Raw genomic sequence first — 22,447 nt, forward strand, 5'->3', positions numbered from 1 at the left:
GACTTGGATTTGTAATGTTGGTCATGCTGATGGATTTATGCCAGAGATCAATCTGGCATGGTAATGGCAATGCAGAAAAGCAGCGGAAGAGGCAGAAGTGTTGTGTTGATTGATCAGTGTTGACTTTTCATGATGGGATATGCCCCTTCCCGGTACTCTTGTCTTGCCATATTGTGCTTAGCCTGGGCATGTTGCTACCAAATGGTTGGTAGTAATGAACCAAAGAGTTGGTATGGGGGCTGCAAAAATGGATACAAAATGTAAGGAAATGCATCTCCATGTGCTTTCTAATTCTTCAAGGACTTGTGCTTTTTAAAAGTCTTCTTAAAAACAAGTTGTTGTGTGTGAAGGCTTGCGTTGCACAATACTGACTGGTTAAAGCTCCAGTACAGAGCAGCACGGACCTTCGTCAGCAATTCTTTGCCATGAAGTGATGACAGCCCAGGGATAGAGCGGAGAGACTGCAGAAAGACAAACGGAGCCAAGCTTGTGCATCTGGTCCAAACGAGGGCAACACTCCTTAAGGCCTGAAAAGGCAAAAAGAATTGGTTAGGGTGGATTTGAGGGAATAAGGGGGAAGAATGGGACATCTACCTAAGGAAGCTGTGGAGTTTTCTGCCAGATGCAAAATAGAAACCCCCTTCTCCTAAATGAGCCTCCTTCTGCTAAACGAGCTCTGTGGGGAAGGCTGTGAAAGGCTTGCTGTCTGTGCTAAGGTGCACACAATGCACTGCAAAGCCCTGGGAGTTTCCAGGTGGCTTTGTCTGCTGTGTAGGCTCTCCCAGCTGCAGGCAGGAGCTGCTGTGGCTACAGACACGGAAGACAACCCTCCCTTGGCAGGAGCTGGGACAAGCTGATCCTGTAGGTCGTTGCCCTCCCCGTGGTTCTTGGATTTGAGAGCTGTTTTTCTTCCCCTTTACTTTCTTATAGGAAGGGAGAAAGAAAAGGGGTATTTGAGTGCAAATTATTTTCCATATAAGAAGTGTTTAAGTGATGTTGCACTGAGTTCACCCGAGCTGTTTCCCAGATTGCTGAACAAGGCAGTGATGTGATCCAGGGAGGAAATGCCCAGAGGTCAAAGAGGGGAGGGAGGTTTAGAGTTTGTGTTTTGCCTTGAGATTGTCTGTATCATGACAAAACGCTGCAACTCTTTGCTTTCTGGCATCGACAAAGCACCTGGATACAGTGCACAGCTCTTAGGAACTAGGGTAGGCTGAAGGCCAAGTCTGCCAGATGTCATATGGCCCCGCAGTAACAAACTGTCCCTGTGGCAAAAGCTTTGTAGAATGCTCATCAACAGTACTGCATCTCTAACTCCTCTTTTCCCTTCCACATAAGTTCAAACCCAGCAGCATCTCCGAGAGGTCTGTGATGTATGGGACAGCATCTCTGGAAGGACTTGGACGTGGCAAGTCCTCTCATTGACCCATGCCTTTCCTGTGTCCTAGGCTCTCTGCACACTGGCCGGAGCTCTCCACCCCCGGGGAGTGTTCCTGAAGAGCAGCAGCAGATCGCTCGCCAGGGGTCCTACACCAGCATCAACAGCGAGGGTGAATTCATCCCTGAGACCATGGATCAGAACGTAAGTGGTGCCAGAGCATGTGGCAGGGGGTCAGGCACGAGGGGGACTGCACTGTGAGCACTGTTCCCACTGTTAAATCCACAGTGGGCCCTGTGCATGAGGCTCAGGACAACTTTTTCCAGGAATGGGTGCTCCCAGACTTGACATGCTCAAGAAACAGTGGGCATCATTTCTAGGAACCCTAAAAGCCATCTGCAGTGGTGATGGCAATGTCCTCAGGCACCTCAGGTAGCTCTGAAGGAGCGTAGATCTGGCACATAGATGCACACCAGCTGCCAGGCCCAGGAACCGATTGCCTGTGATTGCAACAGCCCGGGGATGTCAGCAGCTCTCACTATTTCCCATGTGCTGTTTCTGTCTGAGCTCCAGTTACAGTTCTTGGCTCTACCCACAGCCTCTCTCTGTGGTTCTGTCTCTCTGTTCCTCCCCCATACATATTTTTTTTCCCTCTCTTAATAAGGAGTTTGTATATTCTAGTTCCTGAGTAATGAAAGAGCAGCTAGTTCTCCAGCACACTGATGTGCAGTGCCTCTTCCTTTTGATATTTGTGATGGGGAAACTCTGCAGCATCACAAGGCCAGAGAGGGAGCAGCTCCCACCTCCCTCTCCATTTGCACCTCTGCTCAAGCTGTAGATCCAAATAGCTTTGTGTAGGTCTTGTGAAGTCGTCTGGGCACACAATTCATTCTTGCAGAGCTCTTGGAAGGGCAGGACCAGGCTCCAGAATTTGCAGAAGGGCTGGCTGTACAGGAGTGACAGGGAGGTACATCCGGAAGGCACTAAGCTCATTCCAGCAGGCTGCTCTGAGGGCCTCCAAGGATCTTGCCTGGGGAGCAAATAGCACCCACTAGCTCTGCCTTTGTGTACAGGCTGTGCCAGTGTTTCCATGGCAAAGTTGTGTTTTCAGTGGTTTATTATACAGCCGTTAATAAAATAAGAAGTCACTCCGGGTGAGTCTTGGCAATGTCAGAGTGCAGATGTATCTTGTGCTCCTTGCAGCCAAAAGTTGGCTTTCTATTGTTTTCACATGCCTTCCAAACACGTTTGGTAGGATTAAGACAAATTGTGTGTGCATGCAAGGGAAGGGTCTGCCTGAACCCCCTCTTGGGTGTAAATCAGCGCAGCTCCACTGGCTGTTCCTAGAGCTCCGCTAGCACTAGCTGAACTCTGAGCCTGCTCCTGATGAGGGTTCCCAGATGCTCTCCTCTCTTTCCCCAGCATCACGCTGTGGGTGGCCTGCTGCTCCTCTCTAGTTAAATGCAGGGAAAAGGGGATTTGGGGATGGTTTTTTTTACTCTTCTCATTGAGCAAGCATGCTTTTCCCCATATGGGCTTTGTCCTCAGAATGTCCTCATCCTGCAGCTTCCATATGTGCCTTGTGGAAAATCACTTACAAGCTAGTGCATGCTGCCCTTTGGGAGATGCCCCTGCACAAGCCTGTGATATAACTGCGGTCTTTGCCTTGAGACAGGCTTGGCAGGTGGACTGAGGCTGAGTATGGAGCCTGCTTGGATTCCCAATTCTCTGCTTTCTAGAAATGAGTCCGTTTCAGCATTATTTTGACTGCTGGGAGAGACCTGGCGCAGCTGGCAGAGGTGGGCAGTGGGGTCTAGCAGGGGTCTTGCTCGTCTTTGACTGGTGCACTTTGAAGGATGAGGCTTTGAGGTAAAAGCTGTGAAGCAGAGAAAAAACTCACTTTCCAGTCGGGACCATCCTACCAAAACAATGGGAGCTGTTATGACAACCGGTTGAGGAGGTCTGACACAGGAACAGCACATGGAAATGGAGGCAGTTCCCGTACAGGGGGAAGGAGGAGGAACGTGGGTCTGGGAGAGGAGAAGGAACGTGGTTTCAAGGGGCAGTGAAGGGTGACTCCACGTGGTGTTTAACCCTCATTGCTCAGCTGTCTTGGGAATAAGCTGGGCTTGTGGCTGGCTGTGGAGTAGGGGTTAGCGAGTGTCCACAATGGGTCTGCAGCCAGAAGGAAGCATCATAGCGACTGCAGAACAGCGTGGCCCTGAGCATGCTCTGCTCCACATAGAAGTGCACATAGCCCCTGGGTTTGCCACTCAATACAAAACCTCTATTGTTACTAACCAGCTATAAATAACCCCATCCAGTACAATGTCTCATCCAGGAAGCAACACAAATGCAGCTTTTGACTCACTGAGCCAGTGAAAGCCAAGCCAGTTCCTCCAGCCAAAAGCCCTGATGATGCTTTGCTTATCACCCGAGAGGAAGGCTGGTGTTGTGTGCCAGGGCAGCTTGGGGAAGTCAGGAGTCCAAGGCTAAAATCCTGGCTGTGGTGCACAATATCCACTTGGCTTTGGGCACATCATTTGTGTCCTGATACTTTTTTTTATTATTATTAACTTTTTTTCACAAATCCTTTGAGCACTTTGAAACTCATTGACTTCTCAGCATGGTTTGAACATCAGGGTGCTAATTATTTTTGCCTTGGTTTCCCTGCTAGCAAATAGTAGTTGGAAAGAACAATAATCCAGAGAGGTCATCATAAATGGATTTCCACTGGGAAGAAAACTTCTGTTAGGTTGGATCTCATGTACTGGGGCTGGCATCAGCAGGTGGAAATCAGCCAGCTTCAGTGGAGCCTTGTTGACCCTGCTGAGGTCTGCCATTACTGGAGCTTGAAGAGTTACAGTATGTGGTTTTATTGTTTTCCCTTTTTTTTCATCATCAGATGCTTGAAGCTTTCATCAGCCCTGATGAGTCGCTGTCTGGGAGCTGCCAGTCACTGGATAGATCCGTGGACAGGTGAGTCATGTGTGTCACTCTGTTCACAAGCTGAAACATAACCTCTGCTCCATAGCGGGACAGCAGTGCGATCAGTGGCATCCCCTGAGGTTCCTGTTGTGATGAGGATGCACCTGAGAAAAACAGATTTATCCTGAATGCTAAAACCCAGATCGTAGCAAAGGCATCTGTGTGATGGTGTGATTTGAATTGCAGTAATCTGAGCTGGACAAAGTAGCTGGAGATCTGCAGACAGCCTGGCTGTGTGTGCCCAGGTTTTCTGCTTCAGGCAGGTCGTTCTCCTACCCTCTGGCTTTCTCCAGTCACTAGGTCAATACTCCATTCCCCTCTCCATGCCTCCTCCTCCCCAGGCATGCTGTCTGCTTTCCATTGACTGCTTGTAAATTCGGCAGCCCCTGTGTGCTGCCAGCAGCCACAGACGTGTCAGTCAAGGTGCTGAGGACACCAGACGAGCAACAACTAAGTTTAGCTTCTCCGCAGGAAGCAACTAGGACACGTTGTACTAACACAGGCTGCAGTTCAATAGTTGATGGGGCTGGTAGGTCCAAGATCACACGTGCACAGCAACTGTGTGCTTGCTGCTGTGTACCGTAGGCTGTGGATAACACACACTGTCCTTTGGGGAAGCAGTGTATATGTATATGTATTTTTCCATCTGCATCAAAGATTTTCTTTTTTTCCTCCATTGCTTTTCATAGAATCATACAATCGTTAAGGTTGGAAAAGGCCTCTAAGATCATCAAGGCTGTGCCCCAGCAGGTCTGCGTTGTGTTGGTTTGATTGTGGAGCGTGCTTCTGGTGTGCAGCTCTGTGTGCTTTTGGATCTGTCTCAGCATCAAGGTCCATTTCCTTTTTGTGGCTTTTAATAGTTTCCTGTGATGTATTTGCTCATTGTTACAGCTGTATCAAAGCTGGATTCCTTGTGCTCCCAGCCTCTGTGCACCAGCTTTGCTTTTGCATAGACTTTGCTGGGAAGAATAACAGAATGAGTGGCCTGGTTAATACGCTTTATTGTGAACCAAGAGAAGAGTGTTAGGTATGTTTGTACAAGGGTAACGTGGCTTGATTTCACATACAAAGAAGTAGGCAGCTGTGTTCAGTCATGGGGTTTAGGAGCTGCAAGCAGCACAGGGAGGGCTATATTCTTCAAAGGCAGAAAGAGGAGTAAGCATGAGTATTCCTGCAAAGACATAACTGAACCCTTGCTACCAAACCTGCCTGAAAGAAAGTTGTAGTAAGGTGGGTGTTGGTCACTTCTCCCAAGTAATAAATGATAGGACGAGAGGGAATGGCCTCAAGTTGCACCAGCGGAGGTTTAGGTTGGATATTAGGAAAAATTTCTTTGCTAAAAGAGTGGCGAAGCATTGGAACACGCTGCCCAGAGAAGTGGTGGATTCTCCATCCCTGGAGATGTTAAAAAAATGTGTAGATGTGACGCTTGTGACTTGGTTTAGTTGTCAAGGTGGAGTTGGGCTGGTGGTTAAACATGATGATCTTCAAGGACTTTTCCATCCTTAGTCATTCAATGATTCAATTGCTTGAGATGGCATTAGCCTCAAGAGGGCAGAGCTAATCACCAGGCATGGTGACCAGTTTGATGCTGTGATGCACGGCAAAATCCTCTTCACCCTAGCAAGCCTGTCATGATGAGCTTTGCTGTGAGTAGTTTTCAGAGCACTTTACAAAGCAGATTTCTGCTACTGTCCCTTTTTCATTGAGAGAGAGAGTGGAAAATCAACCTGTCCAGATCACCCTCATGGCCCTTACAGAGGCAGGGATGTCATTAGGATTTCTGAGATCCTCTTGCAGTGCTTGATCATCCTCTCAACGTAGTTTAAAGACCTTGAGCACTGAAGCAGCAAGCCCATGCTTTCCCTCCTGCTCTTCTGGGAGAATGTGTGCACCCAGTGGTGGTGCAGAGCCTCCTCTGTGGGGGAGGAGAGGGATGATATTGCAGAGAAGGGGACGCCTGCATAAATCAACTGTGACTGAAGGACTTCAGTGCATACTTCTGCAGCAACTAAGCAATGTTCACAGAAAGCAGAGTTGTGTGGTTGAACACTTGATGCTGAGAGAAGAGAAATCTGCATTCCTTCTGTGCTGTCTTGTGCATAGGTGTTATGATCTTTGGATGCTTCGTTTCAGCCTGGTGATTGTGCTTTCTGCAGCATCCCTGTTGTTTGCCACAGGAGCAAGCTGCAATCCAGCAAAAGAGTATCTTCGTTCTTGTACAGGCTGAGGATAGGAGCTTGGTTGGGTAGACTGTGCTTATCAGTGCGTCTTATGGTATAGCCTGTCCTTTCTGCGTGTAATCACTTCCTAATTAATTCCATAGCCTTTCTAATATAGTAATGTGTATCCTTTTTTTTTTTTTTTTTTTCCCATCCTTTTGCAGCCCTCCCTTTACTCAAACCCCTGTTCCTGGAAGGAAGGGTCATCCCAAAGACAGTCTTGATTGCATGGGTAAGCACTCTTGGAGACTTGTATTTGCTTAAAATTACAAAAAGCATGTAGTAAAGAGAGTGGATAAAGGCCATTAGAGAGATGGCACTGCATGAAAAGCAATTAAAACCAATCAAGCAAACGAGCTCCATTGCTAAGGTTACACTTAAAAAATGACCCTGTGATGATCAAATGTGAATGTTGTCTAAAATCAAAAGACCCAGAACATCAAACACGGGCAGGGCTGCTCTTGTCATCATTAACCCTTCTTGACTCTGCAGCAACAGTGGTAGCACTGAAGAACCTTTGGGCCAGGTTTGCAAATCAGTTTACAACAACAACAGTCCAAGCTGGGTAGCAAGGACCCTGAAGTAAAGGGATGAAAGCCAATAAAGCTGTTGAAAGATCAGATACGAGCTCTTTGTTGGAAGAAGGTGCTGAGGGGGGTGTTGCTATTATATTTGGAGACAACTGTGAGGTGCTGAGAGGCATTTTGTTTTGCACTTTCAGGAACCTGAGTTTGCACGTAGCAAAGTCCTGTACTCTCTCAGGAGTTATACCTTTTCCACTTGTATTAATAATAACCTGTAATGCTGCAAATGCTGTTAGTGAAAGTATATTGGTAACTTGCAAGGATCATAGGTTACTGCTTAATCACTTATAAACATGCAGCTGGTTAAGTCATGGAAACTCTGTAATATTGTAATGACTTCCACTTTTAAAAATGAACAAATAGCAGCCAGCCTGTGGCATGTTGACTCGTTTCTGGCCCGAGGCAGGAGTTCTAGATTGAACTGCAGAGATGAAGCTGCAGTCAGTCCATATCACTGAAGGTTTTAATACATCCCTAGCGGTAGGGAAGGCATTTTGCTTTGACACACCACTCAGCATCGTCGCTCACATGTGGCTCGCCGAGAACCTCTTGACCTGCCCTTCTTGCTTTTCTTGCTAACCATATTTCAGCCATTATGTACTCCTCTTGCGCGGTGCTGTAATGGGGAAATCATGCTCAGGCGCAGCCGAGGCCAGGAATGGTCTCCAAGGAGTGGCTGCTGGCCCCAGGCTAAGACAAACAAACAATCAGAACGGACCATGTCATTAGAGTTGGATGGAGGAAAAACAGGAGGTGAAAGATGGGGGGGGAAATGACAGATATTTTAATCTCAAATTATTTAGTGCTACCAGCAATGGCTTCCTGTGCTGTGTTTTTTTAATTAAAATATATGTCCTTATCTTGCATGTCCATCCGTCTCTCTCATAATCTTATGTCTAATCTAACCTCTGATGGTCTTTAATCCCTTCTGTATATTCTAAATCTATCTTTCTAGCATTTAATCAAAGTAAATAGGAAAATGTGGAGCTCTGGGGCTATAAATTGGTCTCGGGCTTTCAGAGGTCAGGAGTCACATCTGAGCAGAGAGAGGGGAGGGATTGTCCGGTGTCGGCCAAGTGCTGGATTTTTGCCTTTCCCTGGAAATAGCTGCCATCAGAGGACAGGTTTTGGAGTGGATGGATCTGAGCATAACCCTGCCCGGCAGCTCTGTTTCCACACTAATTTTTGCATTTTCCATGTGCAAATAAGATGTTTAATGTTCTGCTTTGGAAACCAGGCATAGTTGAGGTTAATCCCCTGCCTTATATTTGAATTGTATGGGTCGGGGTCCATGAAGTCAGTGGTTAAACCTCTGTTCGCTTTACGCGGGAACCAAGACGAGTGTGTATAACCCTTATTTTCCACTAAGGAGTGTGTGACTACGGACAGATTTCAGGGTGAGCCTTGGGGAATGTTTGGTTGTGTAAATGAACAGCTTGTTACCTTGTTCTTGCCTGTAATTCAACATGAAGACCAGAACACTTTCCCATAAGAAACACTCTGGGCATTTGTTACTAAGCTGATCTCAAAAAACCCTCTCTTCCTCCCTCATGCCAGATTTCGACATCCCGTTCTGTGAGAGGTTTGGGAAAGGTGGGACCTTCCCGAGGCAGTACCACCTCTCCCAGAGTCGCAAGGACTACAGTGATGGTAAGAAAATGATAGAGAGTTGGGGAGGGGTCGGTTAATCTAGGATTTTGGTGGCTTGTGACAGTGCCTAGGACTGGAGAGACTTGAGAAGGAGAATTTTCTAATAAAGAGAGAAGAACCAGGTAATTTGGGATTCACTTGCATATTCTGAAGAACTCCCTCTGTGAGTCCTTGGAGGCCTGATCTTGGGAAGCGCTGAGCATCTACAGCATGTCATAGAGAGTCAGTGCTCAGCTCCTCCTCTGCTTATGTCTAGTGTTTAACTTAGCTATGTGGATGGGCAGCATTTCTCATCCCTGGGAATATCAACTTTCTGTTCCCCTAACTCGCTTGCTTTTGAGGATACTGCTTTGTGACCCTTTACAGCAGGTTTCTCACAGAGCTGTACAAAACCCCTAATAATTTCAGTGTAGGAGTATGTTCACATCTCTGTTCTAAGCTGGTGAACTCTCAGCTTTGGGGACCACACTATCGCCTCTTTCTTTTGCTGTGTGATACTGCACGTGATGGGAGGTAAAACTGACACCACCCTTGTGCAAGCAGTGATCATGAGATCTGGCATTGCTTGTGTGGTCATTTGTATTGTGGTTGTAGGGGATGGCAGGAATAATTTGCAGTGTAAATCCCTTCCTGTTCAGAGTTTAATTGTGTTTAACAACCAACAAACCCCCTTATGTTATTAAGCTGTTGCAAACACTTCTGGAATCATCTGCATAAGGTGTAATGCCTGCTGTTAACAACTCTTAAATTGAATTAAAATTGTTCACAGGGCTTTGCTTCAGTTTCCTTAAATTTATTTTGTTTAATTTTAATTCCTTCAATTTATTTTGTTTAATTTGCCCACTGGATGTGGGCAGTGACTTGAGAAGATGGTGATATGTAGATCCAAGCAGGTATGTGCATTCTTACTGTTAACCCTTCCTCTTTTCTCCTTCAGGACGGAGGACTTTCCCCAGGAGCTACTTCCCACAGGAGAACCTGTTCCAGCTTGTCCCTTCTAGCCGAACCAAGAGCTTTAATGGGGACAGCAAACTCAGCACCTTGCAGTACGACGAGTACAGGCCCAAATGGTGGAACAATTGTGAAAAAGGTCTGCAGGTCTTCAGCACCTCCCCTACGAAAGCCAGGAACTGTGAGTGAATCAAAGCCGCTACTGTCTGAGGTCTCAGTACACCTGAGTCTCAACACAAAATTGAGTTCCTGTCAGCTGCTGAGTTAATGAACATCAGCTAAGCTAACCATGTGTGAATGTACCCTGAGTCTGCCCCCAACATGAGGCACACAGTGCCAACTGACGTCTCAGTGAGGAAGATTTAATACAACACTGTCTTTCCCTGGCCTTGATTTGAGAGCACATATGGAGTCAGCTGGTGTTATCACTTGTTGAGTGGCAGAAAACTGCTTATGTGTTTGACTGATAATGTGCTCACATAGCAGAAACTTCCAGGAGACTTGTAATGTTGGAACAAACATGTCCAGAGACTCCATTCCTTGGCTTACATTGCTATCACCGCAGCAGCAAAAGATGGTGTTGCAGACTGAACTGGTATTGCAAGAATGCCCATGGTATAGAAACTTGTGCATTCATGGCCTATTCAGTGATGGATAACAACCTAGGAACGGCCAGCAAGATAAAACTCTTTGCTGGTTCCTCCCTGGGCTGCTGCTCAGCCGTGCTGTATCCTGCTATCTTCTATAGCAGAGGAGAGAAACTCCTACGTTGGCTAGGAAATCAGGTTTTTGAGGAAGGACTCTTAAAGAAATGTGATTTCCCTGGGACTCATTTCTGCTTTATACTAATGCAGACTGGGAGGCATCCCCACTCTAGTAGCGCTAATGCAGTTAAAACTGGTTTGTCCTAGAGCTCCTGGGAAAGGGTGGCTCACTGCCTGCCCTGGTGAGATCAGTGTGAGCCTGTTTTGCATCTTGTAGGGTCAGATAGACCCTGATGCTCAAGCCTCCTTGTCGTGTTCTTCTTTCAACCCTCTTCTCTCTTCTGTAGCCCTACAGGCACCTGTGAACTGGAGGCTGGGGAAGCTGCTTGGAAGAGGAGCTTTTGGTGAAGTTTATCTCTGCTATGATGCTGACACCGGTCGGGAGCTGTCAGTGAAGCAGGTGCCCTTTGACCCTGACAGTCAAGAGACAAGTAAAGTGAGTATGACGGCAGCACTGTGTTCTGCAGCATGTTGGGGAATTGTGGGCTGGAGGCTGGGGGTGAGGTGGCAGCGGGGTCCGTGTCCCTGGTGGAAGGCAGTGTGTGGAGACAGTATATGTTGTTTTCAGTCTTTGGAGTCGTCCTGGATGGCTTGTAGCACCAGTTAGCATGCTCTGGTGACTCCTCTACCTCCTAGTTCCTTGGTCATGTTGGCCTGCTCTGATTGAGGTATTGGTGTCATCTCTTGCAGGTCTGTCTGCTCTTCCTTAGTTTCAGCTTTCTTGCTCTCCTCCTCTTCTTCCCACTCGGGGTGCTGCATTAGTTTTGCTAGTGTCTTCATTGACACCTTTCCAGAAAAACTCCTTGAGCACAAGTAGTAATAATAAGTAAACTGGTTTCAAAGCCAAGTCCTGTGTAACCCATCTGTCTTTCTCCTTACCTTTTTCTTAGGGCAAGTGCCATGAAAAGACTGCTTAGCATTGAGCAATATTTGGATAATATTTCCGAAGTAACCATTGCCTTTCATCATGTCTGTTTTGTTGCAGGAGGTGAATGCCTTAGAATGTGAGATTCAGCTGTTGAAGACCCTCCGTCACGACAGGATAGTGCAGTACTATGGGTGCTTGCGGGATCCTGAGGAGAGGAAACTGTCTATCTTTGTTGAATACATGCCAGGGGTAAGTGTGGTTCCTGCTGAAGATTGTCCTGAAAGACAGAGAACAGATTTAGACTGCCCTGGAGTTTGGTAAAATTTAGATCTCCAGTTAAACTCTACAGCTGAGCTGCTCTATAGCTGATGAGCCAAACCGAAATGGGGTATCCCAGCATCCATATAGCTTGGGAAAGCTTAGGTTGTGAGTCAGATGTCGTGGTGAAGCTCCTCAATGTGCAGTGGGTGAAATTGAGAGCCATCAAGGCAGGTTTTAGGTTTGAATCCTGGAGCAGGGTGTGTTCACAGTCTGGAATCTGAACTTGGTGAATATGGTACATGATCCAGATCTGGCTCTGAACACTTTGGCCTGAGCCCATCCTTAAGTATTTACTGCAAATCCCTGCAGGAAAAGCTAGTAGTATAACTGTCCACCCACAGCTGTCACCGATTACTTATGGCTTTCAGCACGTGTGTATCAAAAACAGAGTTACTCATTTGTAAGTCTTCTCTTCAGGACAGAATTTCTTGTTGGTAGCTTTGTCCTCTCATGCAGGAGTGGCTTCAATTTGTGACTTTGCTGGTACAGGATAAAATAACCCTAGGGAAAAAGAGGATCAGGAAGCTTTGAGGGAATCTAAGCAAGGGTTGGAGAATGTATGCAGATTAGTTGAACATCTTTCTCTGTTTGTGAGCATGTGAGTTGCATCAGCGTTGTAAAGTCATCAGTTGGTATAAACCAGCGCAACTCTATTTACATTGCCAGAGGATCTGTTCTTCTAAGTCCTGCCTGTCCAGCTGAATTCATTCCCTAGAGTGTGGGAGAATAAACCTTTGTTTATACAGAGATTTGTAAGGTCAGAAGGAACTATTAAGTCATCTGGCTGCAAATAATTTTGTTCATTAGTAAACATGCTAGAAGGTTTCCTAGCACATCTTGCACGTGAGTAATCAGGTGGACTTCCACAAGTTTAAGTCCTTTCAAAGCCCTGCCCTCGCTCTCTCCTTGTGGGCAGGCATCTCACTTTCAGGGCTTACCATGAGGCATGGACTCAGAGGAATAAACCCCAGGACTTTCGGCAGTCCTCTTGCCACTTATTCTGCTGCACGCTGATGTTTGTTAGCAGCCAGGAAACCAACGTTTGATGCTGGGGCAGTGTCCAGCAGGGCTGGAAGTTGAATGTTTGTTTTTTTAATGATAAACCAGAGCTCTGACCAAATACAGATTAACTTTCCTGCTGCAATGATGTCTCTTTTCACAAAAGGAGCTCAGAGCTTTGGTTTCCAAGGCCAGTGAAGGGAACAAGTTCCCAAACCTTGCAGGACAGCAGCTCCACAATGCTGGATCTGGCCAAGCTTTTAATTTAATACAGCCAGCTTGGCAAAATCTTCACAGGGTCAGACTTGGGTGCATCATTAGTCTGGTAGTCTTATGACTGCCTTCATTAAAATGAGAGTCCTCCATTAAGTGTTGGGTCCTGCACTTGGGCCACAACAATGCCATGCAGTGCTACAGGCTTGGAGAAGAGTGGCTGGAAATCTGCCCAGGGGAAAGGGACCTGAAAGTGCTGGTTGACAGCTGGCTGAACATGAGCCAACAGTATGCCCAGGTGGTCAGGGTGGCCAACAGCCTCCTGGCTTCTATCAGAAATGGTGTGGCCAGCAGGAATAGGGAAGGGAATTTCTCCCAGTTCTCAGCACTGGTGAGGCCACACCTTGAATCCTATGTTCAGTTTTGAGCCTCACTACAAGAAACACATTGAGTTGCTGGAGCGTGTCCAGAGAGGGACAACAGAGCTGAGGAAGGGTCTGGAGCACAAGTGTTAGGAGGAGTGGCTGAGGGAACTGGGATTGTTTAGCCTGGAGAAGAGGAGGCTGAGGGGAGACCTTATCACTGTCTACGACTACCTAAAAGGAGGTTGTAACAAGGTGGTTGTTGGTCTCTTCTTGCAAGTAACAAGTGACAGGATGAGAGGAACAGCCAGGGGAGGTTTAGACTGGATATTAGGAAAAATTGTTGTCAAGCATTGGAACTGGCTGTCCGTAGAGGTGTTTGAGTCACCATCCCTGGAGGTATTTAAAAGATGTGGAGATGTGGTGCTTAGGAACATGGTTTAGTAGTGGTTGGCAGTGTGAGGTTAACAGTTGGACTCAATGATCTTAAAGGGCTTTTCCAACCAAAATGGTTCTATAATTCAATGCTTCTAGAAATAACTGTCTGTGTATTTTTGTTCTGCCCTGTCCATTCAACTTTTTTTTTTTTTTTAATTTATGTTTGGAAAATAGAATGGTTTATCTGACCAAAGGCCTTCAAGACCCTGTTTCCCTTCTTCTGTATCATGTTTGATACAAAGTGAGGCCAGGATAAGAAAGCTTGTTAAAGTTGTGAGTGAGGGAATATACCCTGCCTACAAGTTGTATAAGGGGGAGATTTCCGAGCATCTCAGGTTAATTCAGCAACACTGGGAAAAGGAAAGGAGAGACTCATCGACCGGATCACCACCAGTCTCAAGAGGAGGCCAAAACAGTAGCTGGGCAGATGAACAGCAGAAGTGGGTGGATGTGGAAAAGCTGATACAGTTTGAGTAAGTGACTTGGAGCACAGCATACAACTGTTCCCAGAAAAGAAGGACTGTGGCAATCTTAGATCTACCCCAGAGCTGAAGGACAGGCAGAAACAGGAGTTTCCCCTCATGCTCTTCAGTCAACCTTAATGCTGGAGGTAGATCTAGGTGTGACCTCTCTGGTTGAACTCCAAATCTGCCTCTGCTTCATCCCTGCTAAAACCCAACTCTGACAACGTGAGGAACATCCATTTCCAAGTGGACAGAAAATACAGCTAAAACCAAGGGGATCAACTTCATGCAGATGATAGGTGTCTGCACCCCTGTTTCCCTCACTCTTTCATCAATAAAGTCAAACCAATAGGAGCCTGCATGCCTGGGTCAGAAATTCAAGGCTGGGTACTTGCAAATTGTCTACACTGTATCTTGTTGAAGTAGTCCCACATGAGGCTGATCATGTCCTTCATGAGCCTGTTCTCGTGGCAGCGGGTAGTGCTGGCCATGAGAAGCTGGGGAGGGGAGGCTTCATGGAAGGCTGACTCATCAGCTTTGCTCTGAAGAGTTCATCAACTTGATCCACTCATTTGACTTAAAGTCCTCATTGGTTTAGTCCTTCTCCATGAGCTACTGGTAATGTCCATCCACTAGAGGGGGAAAAAGATCTGTAATGACAGCGGAAAGTATCGCTGTTGTCCATCAGAGACTGTGACTCTTTCTTCACTGGGGTCTGGGACAATAGGAACAAGTCCTTCCTCCATTCAGCACTTAGTGGATTGTTATCTTGCTGTTTCTACAGCAGAGTGGCTTTTTTAAGCTGAGAGACAGAGTGGTCAGGAAAGTTTAAAAAGTCACTGTGACGTGATGCACCTGGTTCTGCTGGTCCTTATGCCTGGTGTGTGTTGTTTCTTTGCAACAGGGCTCAATAAAGGACCAGCTAAAAGCTTACGGTGCTCTGACTGAGAACGTCACACGGAAGTACACCAGGCAGATACTGCAAGGAGTCTTCTACTTACACAGCAATATGATTGTCCACAGGGACATTAAAGGTGAGTAGATAATACAGAGAGGCTTCTTGCTTGCTTGGATTTATTTAACCCAACATCCTCCCACACCAATAGAAATTGCTGTGCAAAACATAGTGCTGGTATTAAAAGCATTTTTGTCCCGGGCCTTCACTGACATGAACCATGAGAATCTCAAACAAGCAGCTGAAACCAGTATCTCATGTTTCTTCCTGCTTGGGAAGCCCAGATTAAGTATTCTTTAGAGGAGTGATCTAAAAACCTGTTGTGATGTACCCAAGACCTGAGAGGCTCTGGCATTCAGAAGGATCTGAGGCTCTGCTTTGCTGTGTTCTACACATGAGGAGGATGATCTGTTGTCTCCCAGTCACTACTCACTTTTGGGAAACCTGCTGAGTGAGACTATCCTGAGAACTGATGGGAGTCAACCCTCTTGGAGAGCAGCTGCCTTATGAGAGAAAGGGCTTGCATAATGCTGAGTCCAACCCCAAGAAGGCTCCCTCATGTCCAGCTCTTTACCTTTGGCCTTCTGGCTCTCTTCTCTGTAGCCACTTCAGCTCAGGTTACTGCTTCATATCTTGGGGTTTTTGGTTTGCTTTTCACTCCTAGGTGCCAATATTTTGAGAGATTCTGCTGGAAATGTGAAACTTGGAGATTTTGGAGCCAGCAAACGCATCCAGACCATCTGCATGTCTGGGACAGGAATTAAATCAGTCACGGGAACACCATACTGGATGAGCCCAGAGGTTATCAGTGGAGAAGGCTATGGAAGGAAAGCAGATGTGTGGTAAGGAATACAGTAGAAACCTGATCGCTGTCTCTTAAATAAATGATTCCTTTGGAAAGTTGGAATAGGAGCAACAGATATAGTTAGTAGTTGGAAGGGAGAGCAGTGCAAAGGATGGAAATGAGCTAGATGTTAGGATCAGCTATGCAGATACCCAGAGGGAACATTTGTAGCTGAAAGTCCCAAACCAGGAGTACTCGAAATCACAGCTTGCTTTTGGAAGGCCTGATCATGTGTGAGGGCCATGCACAGTTTGACCCCGTAGATGCTCTTTAATTTTAGAAAGTGGGTTTATAACAAAGTTTGCTAAAAGAGCTGTTGAGTTTTGGTGGCCCTGATTTTAGGTCAGCTAAACGCAGCTTGGAGGCTCAGGAGATCTTATGTGGCCTCTCAAAAACTGCTGCTGGGTGTTTGTATGTTGCTCAGGCATGAAGGCAACCAAAATCACTGGCTGCTTGTGAATGTTTTGATCTGTGGAGATCCACAGATGTTAGCTGGAGCCTAAAGGAGTTGGGATAATGCTACTAATCCTCCCAATATATGAGGAGGAAGCACTGGTTTTGCAGTTGGGTACCCAAGCAACATAATGTCAACAATAACTAGTTCTTCCACCAGAGGCCTGGAGTCTGTCACACCATCTGCTCCAGCTGATGGAAGGGTTCAATTTTTTAGGAGCAGCTGCAAATAGAGGTGACAGACAGGGTCCCTGCTGAGACAAGGACTCCTCAGCAAGCACAGGGAAAACTCTCAGACTATTTGCTGCTTATCTGACGTACTCCTTCTTGGGTGCATGGCGGAGATGAAGCTGGATGTAGGTCAACATGTTTCATTCTGACTTGGCTTCCTGGGGAACTACATGCTATTGCTGAAACCGTGGTGTGTATATTTGTGCGTGGGTTTCCCTTCAGGCCATGCTCCAATAAGGTCTTCCATGTGCTTTTATGAAACTTAAATATCTGCCGGTTAACATAGGCAGAAAAGCCACCAGCTTTAGGGCAGGGCTTGCAAGCTCCCTCTTACCAGTGGGAGCGTATCTGTGTGAACAGTGGGCTTCAGGGAGCCATGTGTACAGGAGACATGTGCCCGTCTCTCATAGGGTTTTGCTCCCTGCACAGTCCATTCCAGGCAGAATCATAGTGTAGAATCATAGAATCACTAAGATTGGAAAAGATCTCTAAGATCATCCAGTCTAACTATCAGCCCAACACCACCGTGCCCACTAAACCATGTCCTGAAGTGCCATGCCTACATATTTCTTGAACACCACCAGGGAAGGAGACTCCACCACTTCCCCAGGTATCTTGTTTCTGGAGTGCAATCCTAGAGCCAACTGGACTCCAGTTGCACAGCCACCCTAATCCCTTGCCCACTGTCTCACCCCTGCATGCTTGGCATTGTTGCAGGAGCGTGGCCTGCACCGTGGTGGAGATGTTAACGGAGAAGCCGCCGTGGGCAGAGTTCGAAGCCATGGCAGCTATTTTTAAAATTGCCACCCAGCCGACTAACCCCCAGCTCCCTGACGGCGTCTCGAACTACTGCCGCAACTTCCTCAAGCAGATCTTCGTGGAGGAGAAGCGGAGGCCAACGGCCGAGGACCTGCTGAGACACCCCTTCGTCAACTGCGGGCTCTGAGTCCCTAGCAGCGGGGATGGGGCAACACTGGCGGGAGGGGGGCAGCCGCCAGACCTGCGGCCTTTTGTGCTCTGCGGTTCAGACCTCCACCCTGGGCTCTGCTGGTGGGGGCTCCCGCAGGTCCCTTCTTGCTCAGCATCTGCTGCGTTGTTGGATTTCCAAGCTGCGCTCAGGACCGTCAGTGACAGGAATTCGGAGCAAGGGATTTCCTGGACTGTGCGAGTGCTGGCCTTGTACCAAGTAACCATCTTGCCGCCAGCAATGTCGTGGTTGTCCCCTTATGCCATGTTACTTATCTCTAGGGGAAGGTGCGGCAAGTGGGATCTGTCCTCCCGCAGCATAACAGCAATGCTGACAGCATCCCCAGGACTGGCAGAGGAGTAGATGCTTAGTGGCGAGTGGCGATCACCACCTTTCGCAGGGGAACAGACATGGGCTTCAGCCAAGCCGGAGGAGATGATCCTCAGACCGCAGTGTTGGGGGGACCCAGATGTCCCTGTTCACAAGGGGACCAAACCGTCCTGGAGGTCGCGGGACCAGACAGCATCTCCAGTGAGGCGGCGTTTAATACTGTTCTGTGCCTTAAGCGGTTACAATCAAGGAGTGATGCTTGACTCGGCACAAATCATGGAGTCGGGCTCAATAATGCAGCGGCTGTGTTGATTTTGTGTGCATGTGTGTGCGTGTGTGTGCGAATCTTGGAAGAAGGGGTCTTCTCAGGCGCAGGAGGTCTCTGTGGGGTACACCCATGGACGGATGCCTGGGACCTCTGCCACGGGGTCTGTAGAGGGATGTTTAGATGCTGTCAATGCCTGTTCTGGGAACCATCAGGGTTCAAGTGGGAGCTGGGGGGGATCTTGGAGAGGGCAGCTCTATGCACATCCCTGTAGCCCGGCTAACCTGTGCCCATGCTGCTATGCTGGGGCTGGAGGGATGCCAACGCCTTTCAGAAGTGGAGCTGCAGGAGGAGCCCAGTGGGTCTCCATAAAACCCAAGCAGGTACCTAAAATTAGGCAGAGAGGACTGGCGCCTGTGGATGTGGGCTGCTGAGGGCTGGGTGCCGTCTCCTCCATGCCTTGTGGGACCAACTCTGCATGCAGGGAAGGGGGATGTCACCTCCATGGTAACCAGATGTGGACCATGAAGCCTCAGATCGGGAGAGCAGAGCTGTGTTGGTCGAGGGCAGCTGGAAACAGATTTTTTTTACCACAGTACATTTAAAGTTGTAGGAGAAAATGGGCTGTCATGGCCCGCTTTAAAAAGTGAGCCTCTTGATGCTTCCATCTAACTACAGCCTGTTTTTTTCCCATCCTTTGTCCAAAATCTCAATGGCATCTGTAGTTCAACAATTCCCTTGCTTTGTCAATCTGCTTTGTCAATCTAGCTATTTGATCAGTATCCTTTCTGGCTGTAATTTTTATTTGGAGCTCAGCTTCATCATCTTCTTCCATGTACTGATGACATTTACAATGAACGCTGTCTATGTCCTCAGATTGGAATGCTTTCTCCTTGACACTTTGCTTTGTTGCTCTGATTCTTTGAGGGCCTCTTCTTCTTTCTCCTCCTCACTCCCCTTTCTTCTCTCCTCCACCTCTTCTGCATTTACAGGGGCTTGAAAAGTTGCTGGTCTGTTCTCTCCTACATTCTGCTTTAACTCTAGCATCTGCCTTACTGTGCTAGCATTTGGATATGTCGTATTGTCAGTGTTTGTAGTGTCAGTTGCTGCTTTTGCCAGAGACGGAGGTGCAGTTGGTGTATCTTCCTGTCTTTTCATCAAGTCCTCCCTTTGTGCTTCTTCACACCATTCCTTTTGAGTAGCCGTGAGCCCGGCTGCTAGAACCACACAAACATATGCTTTCCCTTCGCCTGGCTTTCTCCGGTTCTGCCTTGCAAGAGCCCTAATCCATTCTGCCACCACAAAGGGTAACTGCCAGTGTTTCTCTCCCAGCCGCATCCAGCAGGATCAGTGCATGCTTTATAGTCCTTCAAAACATTTTCTAGTGGGGAGTGATTGAGTATAAGTGTCTGGACTGCCATGCTTACTGCTGGGACACGACCTGCTCTGAGCAGGCAGGCAAAACTCCCTTTGCAGTTCCAGAAACTGCTTATCCCTCCTAAAACCTACAGTTTGGAAGCAGAGCAGTCCAGCACTTCCCAGCCACTGTGACCATCTGCCAGGGCACACCCATACTAAGTGGGAGGACGAACCCCCCCCTTTCAGACAATTACTGAAATGGCTAATCCAATAATTACGCCGTCCCCCTCACCATTTCTCACCAGCATCCTGCTGACTATGTCAATTTCGAAGATCTCACAGCCCGCTTTAAAAACTGAGCCCTTTATCTAGGCATGGCACCAGAGCAATCCAAAATCACTCTGGAGGAGGGTGGAATCAATATTTTTAGTAAACAAGGTGCACACCCTTAAAACACTGGGTTCAAACAGTCAAACAACCTGTTCACAACAGAGCACCGACAGAAAAAGCACAGCAGCTGAAGTTAGGAACAGCCTGGCGCTCGGCAATGATCTGCTTAATCGAACCTCAAAAACGGTGAGAGAACCCTGATGCTGCCAGAGTCAAAACTGAAATCACAACAAAGCCAGCAGCTACAGCCCGCTGCAGCCAGATGTGTTGCAAAGTGAAAAGAGAGGAAAGGAGAAAAGAGAGGAGAGAAGAGAGGAAAGGAAAAAAAGAGAGAAATAGTTACAAGAGAAATGGGAAAAATGAGAGCTAGTCACCATCTTGGGGACTGTGCATGTTGCAACACGTGTTTCTTCATCCAGAGGATCAAAAAGATGGTGGGTGTCTGCATACGAGGTTGCAGGCTTTCACGGGGATTTTTAAGCTCTCTGTCACCAAGGTCAGGGAGAAAAGCAGGTAATGGGGCTGAGTACGCACTCCATGAGTTAGGTCCAGATATGACATGTTCTCCTGCCCATCTTGGCATTGGGCGAGGAGGGCTCACCTGCTTTGAGCCATCAACCGATGCCATGCCTGGTCTATACACTGGCCAGTTGAAACAAACTTGGGATCCAGCACTACCCTGCTGGGATACCTAGGCTGGGAGCATGCACAGAGTCTCTGGAAGCTAATCAATTAAGCAGGTCTTGGTTATTCTGGACAAATCAATTGCACCATCCCACCTCCCCCTTCCCTGCTGCCCTTGCTCTTTCCACCCACCTCAGCAATGGGTTAAATTAGCAGTTGTAGGGAGGTTGCCATCTTCAGCCTGGTGCGTCACACATGGGTATATTTTAATATTGTTCTTAAATGAAAATGAAAACTGTTGCTTGGAATGAAGAGGAAATTGAGAAGTTGGTTGTTTGTGAGACTTCACACATCCTTGAATTCTTCTCCCTGGAAGAGATCAAGGCTTTGCACACCTGGTGTGGCAGTGGGAGTGTTTCCTTGTGCACAGCTTTGAGAAAAGATAGAAAAATTAGAGTTATTTCAGTTTAAGAAAAAATAAATACTGGTAATGTTTAGGCAAATTAAAGAAATAGCTAAAAAGATTCCCTGTAAATTCACCTTCAGTGCTGCAGAGGCCAGTTATTTCTCATGTGGGCTCTGGTGAAGTTGGGTGCTGTGCCAGTCACCGCAGGGTGATGGGCACGTCTCCTCCAGAGGGAATGAGTAGGACCAAATCTATCAGTCTGCTTAGTTATATGAATCATAGAATCATTAAGGTTGGAAAAGACCTCTAAGATCATTGAGTCCAACTGTCAGCCCAAGACCACCGTGCCTACTAAACCATGTCCCCAGGTGCCACATCTGCATGCTTCCTGAACCCCTCCAGGGATGGAGACTTCACCACTTCCCTGGGCAGGCTGGTCCAATGCTTCACTACTCTTTCAGTAATGATTTCTTTCATAATATGCTAATATGGTGTGGATGGAAAAAAAATATAAGAAAAAAGCGTTTGTCAGAAAAAAGGTAACAAAGCACAGTTTCACCAAAACTAAAAGCCCTCCCATTTCTAAGCTGTTTTCTCCTTTTTCACTGAATCTGCTCGGTTTGATGTTCTCAGCCTTTCAGTGGTGGGTGTTCTCCTTTCCAAAGCCTTGAGAGCAAAATGGGCTGCCCCAAAAATGCTCCCAGGGTCCGCAAAGCACCCAAACCTTCCCGTGGATGGATGCGGCTCATGTGTGCAGGTGTGTATGTGCGTGTGTGTGTGTGTGCGGGTGTGAATTGCTCCTCAGGTGCCTTTGCCTTTTTATGTTTAAAACCCTTGCAGTGTTTGGATGTACAGAATGGAAAAGAGAATGTAATATTATGCCATGTAAAGTTGATTTTTTTGTTTGGTTTGCGTTTTTTTTTTTTCCCTTTAATTTTTGTTTTATTTTGCCGGCAGCAATGCTGGTGGCTTCCCCTGTCCATCCCATGGGGTAAATGATATTATTTCCTCGGAGGAGTTGGCTGGAGGAGCGGGGCTGGGACTGAGGGACTGCCTCAGGCACGAGCGGGGTCAGGGACTGACCTGATGGTTGATGGAGTTCCCTAAAGATAAGGAATCTGTGCAGTTCTGAGGCCCCACAGCTCCACGTGTCCCATTGTCTTGGCATCCCACTTACATCAAATGCTCCAAACCCACTGGGGTTTATGGTTTTAAAATTTATTTAATTTCATTTCTCTTGACTGATTTTTTAAATTTTTATTTTACATTTCCCTGAAGAAAATTTGTTCTGCTTTACTTTTATTTCGATTTCTTCTTTATTTTTCCTTATTTTGTCTTTTCTTTTCTTTTGTCTTTTTTCTCTTCCTTTTTTTTTCCTTCCTCCTTTTACTCTTTTCTCTTGATTTTCCTTCCCAACCTCT

The 22,447-nt window shown here is 47.1% G+C and overlaps 1 protein-coding gene across 5 annotated transcripts in view; it reads left to right on the top strand.

Moving 5' to 3' along the window:
• LOC104056977 (mitogen-activated protein kinase kinase kinase 3) overlaps positions 1-22,107 on the top strand; it is a 91,566-nt gene extending 69,459 nt beyond the window's left edge. For 3 of the 5 annotated variants that reach the window (XM_054059597.1, XM_054059596.1, XM_054059598.1), the window contains 10 exons: positions 1,449-1,582; positions 4,284-4,357; positions 6,753-6,820; positions 8,730-8,822; positions 9,760-9,954; positions 10,825-10,973; positions 11,523-11,654; positions 15,107-15,236; positions 15,822-15,999; positions 17,403-22,106. In XM_054059597.1, the coding sequence (XP_053915572.1) occupies positions 1,449-1,582; positions 4,284-4,357; positions 6,753-6,820; positions 8,730-8,822; positions 9,760-9,954; positions 10,825-10,973; positions 11,523-11,654; positions 15,107-15,236; positions 15,822-15,999; positions 17,403-17,631 (1,382 nt within the window). In that variant the 3' untranslated portion in view covers positions 17,632-22,106. Of the gene's footprint in view, positions 1-1,448; positions 1,583-4,283; positions 4,358-6,752; positions 6,821-8,729; positions 8,823-9,759; positions 9,955-10,824; positions 10,974-11,522; positions 11,655-15,106; positions 15,237-15,821; positions 16,000-17,402 lie in introns of all 5 variants that reach the window. The other 2 variants (XM_054059601.1, XM_054059600.1) reach the window with 1 other exon arrangement.
• Positions 22,108-22,447: the final 340 nt, after the last annotated feature.

The sequence above is a fragment of the Cuculus canorus genome, chromosome 2 (genome assembly GCF_017976375.1).
Source record: "Cuculus canorus isolate bCucCan1 chromosome 2, bCucCan1.pri, whole genome shotgun sequence".
In the NCBI taxonomy this organism is placed as follows: Eukaryota; Metazoa; Chordata; class Aves; order Cuculiformes; family Cuculidae; genus Cuculus; species Cuculus canorus.